Genomic DNA, 20,960 nt, shown 5'->3' with positions numbered 1-20,960 from the left:
GAGCCAGGAATGGAAATTGTGATTCTATTTTGTACATATATTTACACTTAAAAAAGTACTTCACACTATCCTCCTAAGCTTTGGCTTTAGAGCTCTGATCTTTCACAGAATTTGTATACAATTCACAGTCATGTTTAAGAGCCTCCTTTCCTCCTTGCCTCTTTCCTTTCTTCCTTCCCTTTTCCCCTGGCCCTCGCTCCACCCCTCTCTCAGTGATGCCTTGCTCTTTAAGCCCCATCCCATTCTGAAACAGGTATGTGTATATATGTGTATATGTATGTGTTTGTCATTAGCTCTTATTTACATCATGCAGGCTTGACAGGAATAACATGGATCATTGAAATGCAGGGATGCTACACAGAAACCATTCTGCAGTTTAACTATCAATCTTTTATTAGAAAGGCTTATGCAGGGTGGTATTTCACTTTTCTCACTCCCTACTATTGTCTCAGGTGGAGGTGTTCATAAATTTAAAAATGACCAAACCTAGGTGGCAAGAAAGAAGAGAGAAAGAGAAGCAAGCATCAGTTGGGTGGTTCCACAGGATCAATTTCTTCTCCTTCCATATCTTCATAAATTATGAACTGTATCGATCTATTCATAATGATGTATGAACTCCTTCTATGAAAAGCCCAAGTTGAAGTGGAAAATGGAAAGTGATCATTTATTAGAGCTGACGAATGTCAGCTTTGTACAAAAACAAAACAAAACAAACAAAAGCACACAGGCCTGAATGGCCTCCCTTTCAATCTTTAGATTGCATATGGCCAGAGGCAGCCGGGCCTGGGTAACCAGCAGCATTTGATAGCAGTTGACAAATATCCTGTTGCTTTTCAGTGGCTTAGAGCCTGACTGGAAGTTTGTTGAGGCTGGAAAACCATTGATATTCCTTTTTCTCCCTCATACTTCTGCCCGGGATGATTCAGAAACTGAGGAGTCATGAGACATACATATAAATGTCAGCTCTACCAGCCAGTAGCCATCTTAGGAAGATCATTTCGCCTTTTGAAGCATCAGCTCCTTCATCTTCAGGTTGAAAGGTTGATAGAGAAGTTTCTAGTATTTTTTAGTCCAGGGACCCTTCCTAAAAGTTTTTGTTCCTTTGGGTGACAAATTCCTGTATCTTCATTAGCACATAACTGGTTCTATGGATTAGAGTCACGGTGATATTTATATATAGTCCTGCAAAGCATTTTAACCTGTTTACCCCCTTTTTGGCCATTAAGCCTTTTGGAATGTTGACAAGCATAAGGATCTCACTCTGGTCTTTTAAACCCTTTCCAGGACCCCCAGGAAGGAATATTGGGGTTTATTCTCATACTATTTGTAGCCCATTTCTCGCTCCTATAGGCTGCAAAGATTTGCTGAAGGAACCAGGTCCCACATGACCTGTCAGAAGCTTCTGGAGAGCTTTCAGAGTATTCTGTTTCTTAGCTGAGAAAGCCCCATGGTGATTTTGTTGAGTAATGAAGTCAAAACAGTGTTTTTGCCTTTTGTAAACCACCCATTCTCACTCACTGCACAACAGTGCGGCTTCTTTACTGCGCAGGGTTGGCTGGATGGTGAGATGTGGTTCACTTTACATTCAGCTCAGCATGCTGCAGCATTTTAGCTCTCCCTAAGTTTTTTTTTTTTATATCACCTCCATGTTTATTTCAATGAATGTAGGATATAACCATTCATGGTAAATTGGATTGAATTGCAAACTCTTGGTGCCAATCATATCCTGCCAACCTTGTTAGATAGTGCCTGAAGACTGCTAGCTAAGTGATGTGTTTCTTTTAACATGTTTAATATTTCAAAATAAAGTTTTAATAAAGATATATAAAAAGGAATGAAAAGAGACTTGAACAGATGCCTATACACCCATGTTCATAGCAACATTATTCACAGTAGGCAAAAGGTTGAAGCATTATTCAGCCTTAAAAAGGAAGAAATTCTGACTCACGTTACAAAATGGATGGACTTGAGAACATTATGCCAAGTGAAATAAACCAATCACAAAAGGACAAATGCTGTATGATTCCCTAGAATCATACCTAGAATAGTCATATTCATAGAGACAGAAAATAGCGGGGTGGTTGCCAGAGGCTGGGGGCAGGGGAATGGTAAGTTCATGTGTAATGGGTGTGGAGTTTCCGTTTGGAAAGATGAAAAAATTCTGGCTATGGATGGTGGTGATGGCTATACAATGATGAGAATGTGCTTAATGCCACTGAACTGTACCCTTATAAAGGTGGTTAAACTGTTTTTTATGTTATGTATGTTTTACTATAATTAAAAAGGGACCAGAACAATATGTCACATACCCTACACCCTCTACCCACCACAAGCTAAGAAATTTTAAACACAAACAATTACAGTTGACATGTCATATGCTACCCTTTCTCCGTTACATTGTGTGTTTTCTTTTTTTGAGAAGTCAAGGATGGCTTGGAAAAGAGAATTCTGTGTCAGGAGAGCTTTTTTTCTGCTTCATTTTCCATTTGCACTTGTTGCTAAAGATAAGCATATAATAAGCAGGAGATGAACCTCTCCTTTAAAATTAGTGTTTTTGAAAACTTCAAAAAAAAAATCTGCCTAAAACTTTTGTTAGCCATTTGGACCTTGGTGAACATGGAGGAACAGTCAGGAGAAATAACACTTAACTTTCCAGGAAAGAATAATAATACAGTATATTTGCAGCCTCTATCCTCATGGAGTGTGAGTTTTAAACATTTTTGAGGACCTGCTGTGTGCCAAGCATTGTGTCAGTCATCAGTTGGGATAAGCATTTATTGCTTTGGAGTCTGGGGTCTGTTAGAAGCTAGCTGGGTATCTTTTCTGATTTTGACTGAGCTTTCTCAATGTCTGGAGGTCAGCTGGCATTTATCTTGAGCTCAGGTGCATGCCTGGGGAGACTCAAATGCTCCAGCAGGCTAGTTTGAGCACATTTGCATGACAATGTGAATATGCAACAGAGTCAGTAGGAACATCTGAGTTCTCTTGGGACTTGGGCTCTAAACTGGCACATGGCTACTTCCACTTCACTTGGTTTTCCAAAACAAGTCACATGGTGTGTGGTTGGGTAGGTGGGGGAATCTAATTTGTCTTGAAAGGAGATACTGTAAAGTCATGTGACAAAGGGCATGGATATGGTGAGGGGGAAAAATTAGGGTGTAAATGTGGTCTGTGGTACACCTGACTGCACAGAGTATTGTAGTAAAGATATCTAGGCCATCTTCTAACAACCCTGAGAAGATGGTAGTATTGTCCTCATTTTATAGTTGGAAAAAGTGAGGCCCAGAGAGTTCCTGTGACTTATCCAAGGCCACACTTCTAGTGAGTGGTGTAGTTTGGATTGGAACCCAGATCTATCAGACCTCTTCCTCTGTCCTGCCTCTGCCGATGCCTCCCAGCATGTTGGGTTACTGTCTTTGTGAAAACATCTGCTTTGCCTCTGTGCCTCTGGATTTGCCCCCTCACCCCCACTCTTCCTCTTTCTGTTTTATTTTGCTGACTTCTCTTCTCCACCTTCTTAAATGCAAGCTATTTTATGCTGCTGTCTTTGGCCTCTTCTACTGTGTCTACTCACTACTAGGCTCAGCCAATGTCTCAAAGTATATAAGCCCCCAAACTTAACCTCTGGGATGGGCTGCCCTCCTTGTTTTTCTCACCTCTCACCCCCACTTACAGATACTGTGCTGGTTAGTGGGCTCTTGGCTACAACTCACAGATACTCTGGTTTAACATGGCTTAGGTCATAAGGAAATGTCTGTCTTGCACAACAGTCTAGGGCAGTGGTCGGCAAACTGCCGCTCGCGAGCCACATGCGGCTCTTTGGCCCCTTGACTGTGGCTCTTCCTAAGCCTTCGGAGTACCCTAATTAAGTTAATAACAGTGTACCTACCTATATAGTTTAAGTTTAAAAAATTTGGCTCTCAAAAGAAATTTCAATCATTGTACTGTTGATATTTGGCTCTGTTGACTAATGAGTTTGCTGACCACTGGTTTAGGGGTCAGGCAAGCTCCTTGGGGCCCAGGTTTCTTCTCTCTCTGCCCCACCTCTTGCTCAATGCTCAATTGGCTTCATGCTGTGGCCAGTTAGTGGGCTTCCCTGATTACAACCAGTGGGGAAAGGACAGGGGGCCTTCTTTTCTTTGAGATTCCCTGGGCAGACGCATCTTTGCCTCTCATTGTGCCACCCTCGCTTATGGTTACCTATCCATCCCTGGACCCATCCCTGGCTGGACGTGGCCCAGATTAGATGTTTTGTGGTAGAATGGCTGATGGGAGGCAATTGTCATGTCCTCAACTGTCCCCACATGTTTGAGCAGCAGATTCTTCCACCTGTCAGACTCCTGCTGCTTCTCTCTTCTGCTTCCCAACCTTTATTTCTTCTCATCAACCCTTCAGGGTCATTTGTAACTCCTCCTTCTCCATATCCTTTATCATTTCTTTGTTTGTCATCCTTTACCTTTTTTAAATTAAAAATATCCTATTATTGATTTCAGAGAGGAAGGGAGAGGGAGAGGAAGATAGAAAAATCAAAGATGAGAGTGAATCATTGATTGGTTGCCTCCTGCACACCCCACACTGGGGATAGAGCCACAACCTGGGCATGTGCCCCAACAGGGAATCGAACTGTGACCTCCTGGTTCGAAGGTTGATGCTCAACCACTGAGCCATGCTGGCTGGTCCTCTTTCCCTTGTTTTTGAGATCATTACTAAAGGACTGTTCTGGCTGGGCTCTGGGCTAGCTTTTAGTAATCCATAAGGAGGCCAGCTCAGCTGCTGCCCACAGGAGTCTAGGAATGGAGATTCAAACAGTCCCGGTGGTATGGGCAGGGTGAGGAGAGTGGTTATGCATTGGCTGCTGTGCTATCCTGTGGTGGTAGTGATGGGGGCACCTAAACTAACTCTGCCTCAAAAGCAGTTATTGGGAAGGTGTCTGGGAGGGGGTCACTTCTAAGCTGATTCAACTTTAGCAATGTTTCTTGCTCTTTCTTAAAAAAAATATATCATCCCTGATCTCTGATATGGACCTTTTATTTCTCCTTCCTATAGATCAGAGGTCCACAAACCATAGTCAATAGGCCAAATTCTGTACTGTCTGTTTTTGTAAATAAAGTTTTATTGGCAAATAGCCACACCCATTTATTCAGATATTATTTATGCCTGCTTTTCCACTGCAACAGCAGAGTTAAGTAGTTGCCACCAAGACTGTAAGGCCCTCAGAGCCTACTCTCTGGCCCTTTAGGCAAAGTTTGCCAAGTCCTGCTGCAGAAGAATAGAAAAACTTAATTCCTGCCCTTCAGGAGGATTCATCCTGCAAAGGAGACTGACTTTATAATTAAGCCTGTTGAGGTGAAGATATTTAAATGCTGAAGCAAGTAGTGCAGACAAAAATCAGTGTTGTTGGAGAGGTTCACATGCATTTATTTCTCTCTTTTCTTCCCCACTGCTGTCCTTTCTCCACGAATGACTATATTAATTTTCTTGCCTCAAGATTTCTGGATTGACACTTTCTAGATTTATAATTTCTAAATTTGCACTTTTCATGACACTTGGTTCCCTCCCTCTGAGGGGAGAGTAAAGGTGCACATCAATTTGGAAAATGCAAAGCCTGAGATGCCATTTTTTAATATACCTTTGCTACTCTCCCATACTTACGAGGAAAATAGGACTTGCTTAAGTAAATGAGAAACTCCTTTATTTGCTTGGAGCAAGGAGAAAATGTATGCATCACTAACATTTTAGTTTGGAAAAAAAGTCTGCTTACAAGTACCTAGTCCAGGGGTGGGCAAACTTTTTGACTCGAGGGCCACAATGGGTTCTTAAACTGGACCGGAGGGCCGGAACAAAAGCATGGATGGAGTGTTTGTGTGAACTAATATAAATTCAAAGTAAACATCATTACATAAAAGGGTAAAGTCTTTTTTTTTTTAGTTTTATTCATTTCAAACGGGCCGGATCTGGCCCGCGGGCCGTAGTTTGCCCACGGCTGACCTAGTCCCTTGGCACTGCTCATTCACCTCACACCTCTCCTTTCTGGAAGACACCCCTCTAGAGGGGCCTTGGTGACAGAGCCATTTGCAGCCCCCAGAGGAAGCCATGCCCACAGGAATGGGCTTTGTTGTCCTGAGGACCACGAAACCGCCCACACAGTGAGTCTGCTTTTTCTGTCATTGTGCTGTTTAGCCCTCACTGCTCTTTTGCTTTTTATGTGAGTTGTACATTTCCTTATAGACTCACCCTGAGTGTTCTTGGTTAGACTTATTATAAAAATAATACTTAGTGTAAAAAATTGAAAGAAAGTCATGGCATGAAGAGTAGCATAAAATTCCTTCCCCTGGTCATACTCCTAGGAGCACTCCATACATTTATACTAGGGCAAACCATAAGAAATCGCAGAGATTCGACCACAAAAATGTCAATTTCAGATGGTACGATGTAATTTAAGTAATACAGACATATTGGTATTTAAGAAAATACAGATGGGATCATACTGTTTATGCTGTATTGCAGTTCTGTTAGATTGAAGAGAATCTTGGAAATGTGACAGTATTAGTTCATTGGGAGTGACACCACCTCTCATAGTCCATGTGTAGTAGATATCCCATGACTTGACCAACCAGTTCCCTTCTCAAAGGACATTTTGGATGATTCCTGTGTTTCACTTTTCTGAATAATGTAGCAGTGAACATTATGCATATGTCTTGGCACATGTCATGTAAGTTATCTGGAGTGTAGCTTCGGAAAAGTGAAATTACATTTTTTTTGATTTAAAAAAAATGTTTTGAAGAATTGGTCAGCTGGCTCCAGTCTCAGTTGGACTTACTAATCTCAGGGTCCTTCATCCTCTACTGAAAGCACAAAGATGGGACCATAGTGCGAGTCATGCCGCCCCTCTAGGCAAATCCTGTACAGTTATAAACATTGGTGTAAACGTCCCTCCCTTCATGAAACATTTGTGCACTCACTGCCCAGCAGGTTCTGGGGACATGCAGGCAAACAATGACAATGCAACTAACTAGAAAGGGTGTATATAAAGATATGTGGGTACACAGAAGCCCAAATGACTTTTTTTTATCCCTGGATGGGGGTTGGAAGGGATGGGCCTTGGAGTGCATTCTGGAACTTTACTAGCTAGCAAAGGGAGAAAAATGTAGGCCTCTATTGGAGGTGGGATGTAGAGGCAGTGGCAGGTGTCAACCTGCAAATGAGCTGTGCTGGCCTTTGTGCAAGGGAGCATGGGCACTGAGCTCAGTTGAGCCAAGGTGCCAGATGACAGAGCAGGGCTCTTGCCAGCCACTGACCCGGATAATAAGAGGGCACTTGGCAAGCAGCCTCCTGAATGCTGTGCCATACAACCATTCGTGGATCAGGACCTATTAAGTTGCCCAATATGGTTCTTTTGTCATTATGTGCTGCTCCAAAACCCATAAAACATTCCAGTGTAGTCTCCAAATGTTATGTTTGCTGCTCTATTTTACATGCATAATCCCCCCTTGTACCTTTGTGTTTCCTTGCAAATCATAATTTTGAAAAGAGGGATTAAAAGCTAACTTTAAAAAAAAATTGCTCTGGAACCTGTTTGCCAGTCTCTTGAGGTCTGTGGAACCCCTCTCAGTGTAATGTTTGTAAATGAATAAAATAAAATCCATAGGACTACAAAGGAAACCAATTATACTGAAATACAGTTTTCAAAATGTTGCAAAAACATAGTAATACATATTCTTTATTGACTCATTAATAGCAAGATCCGGCACTGGGTCTGGAAGTTATCATAATTTTGAAATAGGGATGAGTGTAAATGATATTTTAAGAGAATTGCAACAACCATGATGTGGAATGAAAATAACTATCCCTGTGATGGGAAATATAGAAAATCCACAGGTGCTGCTAATACCAGTGTGGTTTGTTGCCCATGTGTATAGTGGAAGAAAGGCCAGATTTTAGTGAGAGGACAGTAAAAATAAAGATATCATTTCCTTTCCATCTAAGTTTAGATCCCCTGAATTCTATCCAGGAACTCCTGTTAAGAGCCTCTGCTTTTAGATAAGAAGAAGGAAATTGTGGATATGACAACCCCCATTTGCATCAAGAAAATTCATAAATACCTAGGCTACCTCTTTCTTTATTGTGATGGGGATAAGAGGGAAACTAAATTAAAAATGAGTCAAAATTTAAAAATCATTTCGACTACCTACAATACAGATATTTTTCCTCCTGCCTAAAGAGAAATGTGGAATTTTCTGTCATTCTCTAAATCTCCCTATACATTAACCATTTTTTGGTACTGATTTTCAAATCTGACAGACTGTATCTGTTTATGGTGTTTTCCCCTGAGAATTCTCTAAGAATAGGCAAGAGATAGCCCAGCTGGCATGGCTCATTGGTTGAGCATCGACCTATGAACCAGGAAGATAATGCTTCAATTCCCGGTCAGGACACATACCCAGGCTGTGGGCTCAATCCCCAGTGTGGGGTGTGCAAGAGGCAGCTGATCAATGATTCTCCCTCATCATTGATGTTTATATCTCTCTCTTCCCCTCTCCCTTCCTCTCTGAAATCAATAAAAATATATTTTAAAAAAATAATAGGCAAGAGAAATGAATAGGATATTTCTAGACCCTTGTCACAATTCCTAATATGCATTGCTCACATGAACCCCATCCTCTTTCCTCTTCTTGTTCTCTCCCTCCTTCCCCCTTAATGGTAAAAGTTAGGAATCTGATAGGTCCATTTGTCAGCAACAAAGTTTGAGAATGCCTTTAAAAATAGATGTTAGAGGGAATATGTTGAATAGAAGGGAGAAATCTTGTTTATGTGCAACAAATAACTTATATTTAGAATCTTCCTTCAGTTTTTCCTTTGAAATTCTGTATTCTCATTTTACTTGAATGACTCTGCATGGAGCATTTAAAAGTAGATCAAACAAAACTCTATAAATATGTCGTGTTCTTTTGGGCATTTTGCCCAAATCAGCCTTGCTGAGGCAGAGAAAAGCAATGAGCTTTATGGATCAGATTTTCTCCTCTGAACATCCAGACTGCCTCCCCAGGGAGATTGTGGCCTGGGCCTGGGGAGTCAGGCAGGGACACAGGGACACTTTGGAGAAATGTCCCCAGGAGAAATGTCCTTCTGTGGGTCGGGTCACTTGGATTAAGGGGCATGCTGAAAGGCCAAAATCAACCCCTGGGCCCAGCCTAAGAAAAGGGGAAACCAGAAGGCCATTTATACATATTTCTGGCTTTGTTGTTCAATGTGGTTCCTTTATCTCACTCTGATGGGAAGAGAAGTCTGGTGAAAAGAACACTGGTTGAACTGGTATAATTAACAAAGCCGCCTTTTAACATATTCATGAATGTAAAGACAATTGGAAAAAAAGGGAGGAGTCATGGGGCAGCCAGTCTTTCAGTAAAGTAGGTCTGTCCCCATCATTCCAATTTTATACTTGAAAAAACTGGGCAAAGAGCCATGAAGTAGGCCACATGAGGTGATCACAATGCTGGGACCACTGGCTCATCTGTCTCTGCATGTCATGAGGCCCAGGATTCTCTCTGAGCTATCAACGTGGACCACATGGCATGAGCTGTATAGTTAGTGTGTGTGTGCCCTTCCACACAGCCAATTTACACCTCATTTTTATAACACGGTTGAGGTGGAAGACAACATGGTTGGAGGAGTTCTTCATGCTCATGACACCAAAACTGTAGATGTGGCTTCTAAGGAAACATCTGGTGACAGTGTTAACATTGAAAATATCCATATGCTGCTTCTCTTTGTGGAAACTCAGTTTATTGAATGGATTGCATCTTTCTGTATTGCACTGGTAGCAGAAACTCAATTTTTGGGGTCATATGTTAATGGACTGACTTTAAGACTGTTTTCAATGGCTTCTTTAAACAGGACATTAAACTCTGAAGTTTCTTGGACTGAGGAAGGACTAGATCAGGGATTTGTGACCCTCCCTCTGTTTCTACACATGCGGCACTTAGGCTCACAGATGGATCGAGAGTGGGCATTTGTCATAAAGTACCATCCACATAACCATCATGAGGCATATGTGGGTGCTGGCAAATGAGTCACATTGGGTTTTATGTCTTAATTTTTTGATTTATTGATTTGAGAGAGACAGACATCAGTTTGTTGTTCCACTTATTTATGCATTCATTGGTTGATTCTTTTTTAAAATCCTCACCTAAGGACATGCCCAGATAGAGGAAGGAGGGAATGAGGGAGGGAGAGAGGGAGGGAGAGAGAGGGAGAGAGAAACACTTAGTGTTTGCCTCCTATAGATGTCCTGACCAGGGATCAAACCCAAAACCTAGGTATGTGCTCTGACCGGGAATTAAACCCACAACCTTTTTGTGTACAGGATGATATTCCAACCAACTGAGCCACTCAGCCAGGGCTCATTAGTTGATTCTTGTATGTGGGCTGACCAGAGATCGAACCCGCAAACTTGGCATATTGAGATGACGCTCTAACCAACTGAGCTACCTTGCCAGGGCTCGCATTTGTTGACAAAAGTGTGCATGAAAGAGTTGGAAGGTGTCAGAGCTGAAAGGGTGGAAACAAACATATACATTGACACTCAGAGATAACTGAAATACTCTTGGATGAGGGCAGAGCTAGAGAAAAACAGTGGTTGTTAGGGGAACCCAGAGAAAGGTCCTTGTGGCTGAGCATGTGTGAATGAGCGAGTGAGTGTGAGTGAGCTCCAATGGACACAGGGCCCCTCCACTGCCAGGAGGGACATGGCTGCCTGGGCTGTGTGGTCTGAGGAGTCAGTCCAGGGAAAATGATCCTGGATTGGTAACTGGGAGAATATTGTGGGGCTCCTTGGGGTTCTTTAACAGTGTCTCATCAGAATAATTAGTGTGAGCTACAGGTGTGGAGCTTTTTCTGGGATCACACTTCCCACTGTCTTTATGGATCATCCACAATCAGTTCAGAGCCCCCTTGTCATTTAGCTTGTGACAACTACCTTTCTGCCTGAGTCTATTGGTATTTATTTACTTGGAAAATAAGACTAACTTTACTATTAATGTCATCAAAATGTGATCAGAAGGATGTTTCATAATAGAAAATAATTATTTTAATAGGTGACTGTGATGTTTTAAAACTTGTGTGTTACATGCCCTTTGTAAATACAAATTTTTGTGCAGAAACATTTAAATGAGTCTTTCTTTACACTCTCCCAACCCTTTTTCCAAAAATACCACTGTTACATTGGAGTGTACTCTTTCATACAATTTTCTGTGCTAAAGTTTGTGTGGGCATACATACCCTTTCTCTCATGCACTTAATGGTATCAGGCTGTCACATATTAGTTGACTGTTGAATGAATCCACTTATTCTTTTATAAACATTTGTTGAATGCATACTCTGGGCTAGGTTGTGGGTGATCAGGAGTAAATAAAGAGTCCATGGTGGAGGTTATAGAGTGAGGATGTCTGTGTGTTTACAATGTTGGGCTTATATTGTACATATTATGTGACTTGGTCTTTGAACTTAATGTATTATGGACACCCTTTACACGTTAGTACACATAGAGCTGCTTGCTCTATTTAATGGCTGTTTCATTTTCCACATGATTTATGTAGCCTTTCCCTCCCAGTGGACATTCAGGATGTTTCCTGTGTAGACCTCTGTGCTTGTATACATTTGCTGTTAGAAACAGTGCTGCCCTGAACAGTTGTATACATATAGCTTTGCCTCCTTAAAACAAGTCTTTTCTATCTTTTAAGAGGATTAAAATTAAATATACATAGTTTCTTGTTCAGATATACAGGTTGTCCCAACAAATGTATACACACCGAATTATTATAAAGGCAGTGTTTATTAATATACACTTCATTTTCAAAATTTAAAAGAATCTTCAGAAATAAATAAATTTTTTCAATGCCTATTTTCAAACTGATGACCATTTTGGTCCAGGCACTACTGACAACATGAAGCAATGGAATCACAAACATCAAGAATCATTGTGTGCACTATTTGTGTACATAAACTTTATCTTGTACATATCCTCATTAAAAAAAGTCTAGTGGTACTATAGGATAAATTTTCATTGTCCAAAGCTTAGTTTGGATTCACCCATTATTTCAAATCAGTTAAACCTGAAAAGGAGTGAAAATTAAGTGAGTTATCAGCTGTTAAAAGTGTCTATACATTTTTTGGGGACACCCTATATATGTTGTCTGCTTACTTCTTTGAGGAAAGTCAAGACTGGCTAGTAAACATCAATGAAATGCCAAGAGAGGAAAAAATGGAAAATGACATCAAGAGCTTCCTTAAATTTAAGATAGGTGGAAGCAACTGAAATGCAATGTCTCCACATCAACAGCCCCCCTGAAGTGGGCTTTAGGTTGGGTAGAACTGGAAAACAAGATTGAAACTGATGTGTAGAAGTTGAGGCCTGGAAGAGCAGCAGTCTAGGAGTTTGACAGTTATCTGTGATGAGATAGCCCTGGTGAAGACCTAAGGCTATGTTATATAGCGTTGCAGAAAGCAGTTAAGTGCAGATCACAGAGAATTTGGGACAAGATTGGAGCTGAATTGGTTCATCCAGCATTGAAGGGAGAGCTCTGAACTCAGGCCAAGGACATACTGTCACTTACTAGCTTGGTAACCTCGAGTAAGTCACCGAGCCCCAGTTTCCACTTTTGCAAAAATGATTGCTCATTCAGGCTCCTTTCTTTTTCTTTTGAACTTATGTATTTGCCAGGATGTGATAAGAGTGATGGGTATCAGAAGTGCTTTAGAGAAGATGAAAGCTATCCCAGTGCCAGAGGGAGTAGCTGTTTCTGCTTGGGGTCTGATTAGGTGGCCTTTACCACAGCAACCTCAGGATGCCTCCTGTGAAAACTCACTTTTCTTTCTTCTTTTTTTTTTTTTAAATCATCAACCCTAGGATATTTTTTCCATTGATTTTTTTAGAGAGATTGGAAGGGAGGGAAGGAATGGAGGGAGGGAAGGAAGGAGGGAGGGAGGAAGAGAGAGAGAGAGAGAGAGAGAGAGAGAGAGAGAGAGAGAGAGAGAGAGAGAAACGATGTGAGAGAGACACATGGATTGGTTGCCCTGACCAGAGTTGGGGATCTAACCTGCGACCCAGGTACATGTCCTTGATGAGGAATCAAACCCATAACCATTCAGTGTACGGGCCAACACTGAGCCACGCCAGTCAGGGTAGGGCTTACTTTTATTAATCCTGTATGTTGGCAGTGTGCCTCATAAAACTTTATGTCACTAATTGAATAGCCTTCTTGAAAGCTTTTTAAGAAATATTGACTAGTCTGGCAGAGTAAATGTGTCATTCTTCCTAATACCAAACAAGCAGGTCCGGAATCTGCTAGCTTAGTCTTTTCTTGAAGAATATCTCACTCTCTCTTTTGCCATGTTGGATTAGATGCTACTTTTTACAGAGGTTTTTGTGAATATTGAACTTGCATACAACTGTAAGTTTTGTGAGTTCAGCTAACAGTAGGTCTTTAGATGCTATTTTAAGTCAGTTCAGTCAGGAATTTGGTGACTTCTGTGGTTATGAGTGTTGGGTTCTAGACATTTGTCATGTTTGTTTGTTTTGTATTCAGATTTGTGTCTGCAGAGTTTGCTTTTAACATAATATCTAGCAAATAATGCTTTTAAAGATTTATAGTAGAACTTCATCTTAAAGGGGCTACGAGAGTCACCAGGCTCAGGTTATGGGTGCCAAGATCACCTTGTCATCTAGACTTTCTTAGCTAGAATGAGAACTCTCTATCCTTTATGATGCACAGTGCTTGATTGGTCTTCTGTTGTGTTAGAAACCATGGAATAGTGGTGGAGTTCTTTGCACTGGGGTACCACACTTTCTCACTTGTTGCCTGGGAAAAGACAGTTGGGTGGGTCCTCTGTCCATGGGAGAGCCTACTCCGCCTGTTGACAATGCTATTAGCACCTGGGAATTGGCCTGAACAAATCAGCGTTTGTTCTCATCAAGATCAGACAGCTTGAGATCTTGTACAAAGGGGTGGAGTATATTCTTGTAGTTGCCAAAGATGTGATTAGACAAGATATTGATTCTGAACTTCTGCCCTCTTCCCTCTGTTCAACTCTGTTCTTCCTTAGTGAGGTTCAGGCAGAGAAAAATGGAACAGAGAGAACTAGGCCAGTGGCTTTTGAAAAATATTGATCAGTGAGCTCATCAGATGTAGCAAAGACCTTCCCTTTTGTATGATGTTCTGCGTGGGGCCCTTAATGTGGCCTATGATCACCCCATAGGGATTTGCTTTCTCAGGGAAAAGATTAGAAATGAAAAAGAATTCCTGTAGGCAGTCTCCAAAAATAATGTAAGCATTTCTAAATGTTTCCTTGAAGTTGATGATCCCCTTGGTTTTCTAGGCCATGTGGTAGCAGGAAGGAATGATGTGAGGTGGTCAGCTTTAAGCGACAAACTTCTGAGCAATGCTAGTCTCAGTTCCTCTCTCCTAGTCACCTATGCCCAGCTTGGGCCTCCACTGCTGTCTGTCTCTCTGTCTCCCTCACTCCCCTACCCATTACACATACCACATGCATGTTTTTTCTCCCCACAATGCTTATATGTGGTGTGGATAGGTGTGTCTGTACTTGAACCAGCTCTAAGTCAGGGAGGGCCTCCCAGTGGGGCCACATTGGGTGAGATGCTATAACCTTGAGTGACTTCTGGTCAAGTGAAGTGTGGTCCTGGCTTTTATCTTGATTTGCCTGCGTTAGTTGGTTCTATGTAAGCAGCCAGGGATCCTGTTAATGGATCCCCTGGGAACAGAGGGAAGAGGACAGAAGTGGATTTGTTGAACCCCTGGGGGCGTTTGAAATGGCACCAAGAGCAGCCTGAAATCTAATTAGCCTCTGCTTATCAGGCCTGAGTTCCAGCATGTTGAAAGGGTGATGATTAGTGAGAAAAAGGCCAGGCTAGTTTATCTTTTCCTTTGCACATTGGGGAAAAATTTCCTCTGCCTTGCTAGCATTAGAAGCAGACCATTCTTTTTACTCTACTATATCACATCAGCTTTCATTAAAAATCAACAGCAGCAAATACACAGCCCCATCCATGGAAAACCGTTTAAGGCAACACTGTGCTCCAGCGCTTCGGGTGGGGTTTTTCCTTTTGCACCAACGGATTGGTTTCTCATATCCATGCCTTTCTGACCCGGCAGCTTTTAAAAGACCAAGAAGCATTGCTCTGCTTTCTACTGCCTCTCTCTGAGAGAACAGGGCTGCTGTGCCTCTAGCCACGTCCCAGAGAGCATTTTTGATACAAGTCAGCTTAATTTGCCTGCATGCCTAGGAAGCCTCTCCTTAAAGTCTAATTTTGAGACAAGTGCTGTATCTAAATATTTTGCTTTTCCCATTTAGGCGAGCGGCGGAGGCGCCGGTGCCAGGTGGCGTTCAGCTACCTGCCCCAGAATGATGACGAACTGGAGCTGAAAGTTGGTGACATCATAGAGGTGGTAGGAGAGGTAAGTGTGCCAGGCAGGCAGGTGTGGTAGCGTTGAACGGGTTGTCAGAACCAACTCATGGCTGGTTGGCCTTTCCGTGGTGGATGTTAAAGCTCAAAGAGACCTGAGACATAATCTAGTTGAGTTTCTTCTCAGAGGAAAAGGGTTCTCAGAGATGGATGCCACCAGTCCTGCTGGGGCCAGATGTGGAGCCATTTAAAACCATTATCTTTCTAACACAGCATGCTAGTGCTAGGCACCTCTGAAATTCCAACCCAATGCCACAGCTTTTCCTCTCTGCTTCAATTGCTCGTAGCCTCTGGATATCCAGAAGTGCTCTTGATCTAGAGATGTCTAGAAGATGGATTCAGTATTCAGTGTGGGGGACACTGTGCATTCAGAGGGAAGGAAAATACGTGATATTCATGGAAGACCTAGTATGTGCCATGTGTGACGAGGTTCTTTACACACTGCCCTGTTGGCTTATCACAAGCACTTTCTTTCTTTTTTTTTTTTTTTAAATACATTTTTATTGATTTCAGAGAGGAACGGAGAGGGAGAGATAGATAGAAACATCAATGATGAGAGAGAATCCTTGATCGGCTGCCTCCTGCACGCCCCACATTGGGGATCGAGTCTGCAACCCAGGCATGTGCTCTGACCCGCAATGGAACCATGACCTCCTGGTTCAAAGGTTGATGTTCAACCACTGAGCAACACCCGTTGGGCCCATTTTCTTTTGTAAATGAAGAATGAAGCTCAAGAAACTCTAGGAGAGGTAGGGCTGAGGATTAAAGCCAGGTCCACTTGGCTGGAGACCTTGTTCTTCCCACTGCACCACTGTCCCTTGTTCCTGTTTGGTCCTGGCTACTCAGAGACAGCCTTGCTGGTGAAGTGTCCCATCAGATACTGGTATGGGCTTCTCAGACTCCCTGGGAGGGCCTGGGCTTCGCACTTAGAACCTAATCATTCATTCTGATTCAATGCATGTTATATGTATGTAGAAATACAGTTTTCTGTTTGCTTTGGTTTCCTGAATACCATTGGACTTTACAGAAACCCACAATTTACAAAAAAGGAAGCTAGAAGTCAAGGATATTAAATGAACTATGATGTGAATAGGGCTGATGCTAGCAGCCAGATTTCCTGACTCACATACAAACATAAGGTGAGCATGTGTCAAAGCTTTATTTAACTCACTAATGAGGGGATCTGTAAGATGGTAAGGCTGACTCAAAGAGAATTGTGAAAGAGCAAAGTATTTATAATCACTAAAAGAGAAAATTCTTGATTAAGATTGCTAAGTTAGATGCAAAACTACGTAGTAGTATCCTACAGTTAAAGCTGTAACCTCTGAGGTTATCTTTTTTAGGGGATAAATCACTTACACCTCTGCTGGTCAAAATCTATTTTCATTGCCATGTGGCAAGAATCATTTGCATTGCTTTCACTGTTCTACCAGTTAACACCCCCACTAACAGAGTTGTAAACTAACCTCATGCATAGTACATAGTATGTCAAACAAGATATGTATCCCTGGAGAATTAATTAATAAGGTTCCCTGTGTGGCACTTGGAAGACATACAGTAACCCCTTTGCCTATTTCCAAGTTTTGGATAATAATAATTTGTATTAATATGTCATTCATCATCATCTTTTATCCATGGTGCCAAGAAGGACGCATAGGAAATTTGTTGAAAGTTGAATGAGTGAAAAATGGACAACAGTGTAGACTATTTATACCAATGGTAGAAGGACAGATTTCTTAAGAAATTCCAGAGGGAAAAAACCAACAACAGTGTGCCTAATTTAAAAAAAGAGTTAAAATTTTGGTATGATTTGAAGTGAATCTAGCTAAACAAAGAGAACAACACAGAAAATTTTGCAATAAATTAGGATGAAAAGTTATTTGTACCATCTGAAAATATATTAGGAAGCTGCCATAACAGTGATAAATGATAGATAAATTTTCCATAAACACAAATCCCCCATGGTGACATAAAAAATCCTAACGATGAGAAAATGTTCCACCCCGCTGTTAATTAAATAAATACAATTGAACACAATAATAGGTCCTGCTTTTGAAAATTCTAAAAAATTATTTAGTGGTAAGATGTTGGCAATGCTTGGAAGTGGTGACTTTGCATATATTTATGAAGCTATTTAGCAAGGTATGTCAAGAGCTATAAAAATCTGAATTAATACTACACATTGACCCAGTAATCTCACTCCAAGGAATTTATCCACAGAAAATGGTTAACAGAAAAAAAAGTGAAATATGTTCATTGCAGCAGTACACGTGATAATGAAAAATAATCAAGAAAGTGAATAGTTCACTGAGCAAACCGGCTAGGGCTCCAAAAAAAAAAAAAAAAAAAAAAAAAAAAAAAGAAAGTGAATAGTTATGTGAATTGTTATATTATCCCGCTAGAAGGTTGTGAAGCCATTAAGATGGCAAACACAGAGACCTTTAAGTCTGTATTTATGACAATACTGTGCATTGTAATTACCTGGTATATTCTGCTAACTTGCTAGTTCTTTAACAACAGGGATCTGGTTTTTATCTATCGTTACATTCGTGGTTCCTGGAATAGTGCCTACAACCTAGTACATACCTTAATAAAGGCTTGATGAATAAAGTAAATTAATAAATGTAAATATGAAAATATTTTTTTGCAAAATAAATGAACAGATTAGAACACAAAATTGCATATACAAGGATATAGTCATATAAAATATAGCTCCATGCACATGGCCAGAGATGGAATAAGAATGAAAAATGGTTCTGTCAAAGATGGTTTTTCCTTTAATGTTGTAATAATGTTTTTTTTAAATATATTTTTTATTGCTCACAGAGAGGAAGGGAGTCAGGAAGAGAGAAACATCAATGATGAGAGAGAATCATTGCTGACTGCCTCCTGCACACCCCCTACTGGGGATTGAGCCTGCAACCCAGGCATGTGCCCTGACTGGGAATCAAACAGTGACTTCCTGGTTCATAGGTCGATGCTCAACCACTGAGCCACGCTGACCGGGAAAATGTTGTAATAATGTTTAACAAAATACATATTAAGATAAGGAAATTTATTAATAAATTTCTGGGAAGTATTACTCACACTCACCTACCTGTTGGGTGTAGGGGAAGCAAGCATGAATGGCTAAAGAAGAGTGATCACAGGGCTGTTACTCTCCTCACCTAGATGACATAGAACTTCACCAGCACCCACAATCCCAGTCTTCTTTCCACTCACTGCCAGTTCAATGGTAGGCTTCGTTCTGGCTTTCTTCAAGTAGGAAAAATGAAAAGTAGCTATGATCCTATGCTATTTATGTAAAACAAAACATAAAGGTTGGACTTTTAATCCATATTTTTAAAATTATATCATCAAAAATTAATTTCCCGGTTGTTCCAACTTACTTGTAATATTGTGGATTTGGGGCCATAATCACTGTATAATATAAAATCTGCCCCTTTCTCTTATAAAGGATGTTGTATAAGTGCTAATGAATAGCTATTTTCTAATCCTGCTGAAAACTAATAACAAAATAAACAAAAGCCCTAAAATATCAGGGACTGATTGAGGTAAGACAATAGCAATAGCTTTGCAATACTATAGAATCAATCAATCTATTGGTCAATAAAAAATATATTGTATTGTGTGTGTATATATACATATTATATGTTGTATTTTTATTGATTCATTAATAGAATGATTCTACTATATTGAAAAGCTATACACACACAAATGCACATGCTGTGAAGCAACTGGAGTATGTAAACCTAAAGTACTACAGTCTGCCACACCTAATCTCTCTGTTGTCTTGTCCACACCTAATTCAGCAGTGTTTTTAACCTTCAAGTCATTACCATTATCCCTTCACACCACTAACCCTTTCTCCTCATTCATATTTTTTAGCTATGTAACCAAATTGTGGGCTGGCAATAAGAGCAGTGGGCTTAAGCACGTTTGGGGAGACACAGCCCTGACCCTCATTAGGCAGGAGTCAACTACGGTCCTCTGTAATGTGGCTTAGAGAAGGAATAGAGAGTGTATGGCAGTCCAGGGCTAAGTGGAGTTGGCAAGGGGAAATTGCTCAAGAAAGCCCTCACCATGCTCCTGCCTCCTGGCTAGGGAGTAGGGAGTGATTCTCCTCTCATCATTAGATCCATCATTGTGAATCTAAATGAACTGGGTTGCCAGTTCAAAAGGAAAAATAGCAGGCTGAATTTCTAGGTAGATATTTTTAAAGAGATCGTTGTAAATACACATTTGTGTCATTTTGTCCACAGTTGAGAAGACTGATAAATCAGGCAAAGTTCAGATTATAAGAACAGAGGTGGCATATGGAAAAGGTTGCCTGGAGAAATAGCATCTGAGAGCCTCTGGAATTTCAAAACTGGCTTGTTGGCCTATTTTTTTGGAAAAGGTCATTGAAGCCTCTTTCTTTTCCTGTCTGTGTCATGTAAAGCTTGAGAAATGAGCCGCTTTTCCCTTTGTGTTAGATGAGCCTGGTCTCAACCAGTCTGTCTTAGTCGTGACCTAAGGGATGTTCAGAGATTCTTGCTTTTATTTGCTCTTTGTCGTTAGTTTTTGAGGTGTTTCTCAGTGGTCCCTAGTCAGGCTGGCTGGAGACCACTGGCTTCAGTTTCAGACTTAAAGCCTAACCTGGCCTTGTAGTTTACAAAGAAGTAACTTGCACTTCCAAGTAACTTAACACATTTTCCTTCTTGTATGCATAGCAGGAGATTTGGTTCTTTTATCTAGAGCTAAATAGGCTGTTGAAATCCTTCAAAACTTTAACTCATCAGATAGCCTTTGTCAGTTTGGATGGGTAGTTATTATATTGTGACTTATAATAAGAAATATATATTTGGTCTTTGCCTAGTTGTTCTGGCACAGAGCTCCTAAAATCCTTGGAATTTCCTAAACAGAGAGACTGATCAAGGTGTCTTTTGTTATGCTAATGAGATGACTTTTGGAAGTACCAAAGGCTGAGGGTTGTCAGTGGAGCTAATCATGTGATTAGAAGGTTGGAATTTTCAGCCTCCACCCCCGCCCTCACCCCCACCCCATAGTCAGATAGAGTCAGGGAGGGTAAGATAGACACAGTTTAAAATGTAATTAATAACTCAAGATGTTATTAGAGTGGTAAATGATGGCAATGATAAATGAGGGAGGGATTTAAGAACAAAGGTTTTCAGGGTGAAGATGCTTGCTAGAATAGGGGACATTTCAACAGGGCATGTGGAAAGTGAGAAGTACTTGGATGAATTCAGCAAGCACAGGCTGCATTATATAAAGTGATGGGCTAGTCTATAGGTTGGACAGGAGGATAGTGCAACCTTGCTCTAAAGTTGGGTATGACCTATGAACCTTCAGGGCAGGTGTGGAGCATAGGAAGCAGGAGCTGGCAGATACAGTCAAATTTGGTTGACATAAATGTTATAGTGTTGCCCACACTGAACTTTTAAAGAAATACCCTATTCTTCGGTATGGTTTTCTAATATCA

General features: G+C 41.0%; 1 protein-coding gene across 3 annotated transcripts in view; it reads left to right on the top strand.

Moving 5' to 3' along the window:
* The window catches only part of SH3KBP1 (SH3 domain containing kinase binding protein 1), a 337,141-nt gene that overhangs the window by 163,684 nt on the left and 152,497 nt on the right, over window positions 1–20,960 (top strand). For all 3 annotated transcript variants that reach the window (XM_081115410.1, XM_081115409.1, XM_081115411.1), the window contains one exon: window positions 15,367–15,470. In XM_081115410.1, the coding sequence (XP_080971536.1) occupies window positions 15,367–15,470 (104 nt within the window). The remainder of the gene's footprint in view (window positions 1–15,366; window positions 15,471–20,960) is intronic.

Source organism: Myotis nattereri (genome assembly GCF_964212035.1).
Source record: "Myotis nattereri genome assembly, chromosome: X".
NCBI classification, from domain to species: domain Eukaryota; kingdom Metazoa; phylum Chordata; class Mammalia; order Chiroptera; family Vespertilionidae; genus Myotis; species Myotis nattereri.
The sequence above is the reverse complement of the archived record's forward strand: the minus strand, read 5'-3'. Positions and strand labels throughout refer to the sequence as shown.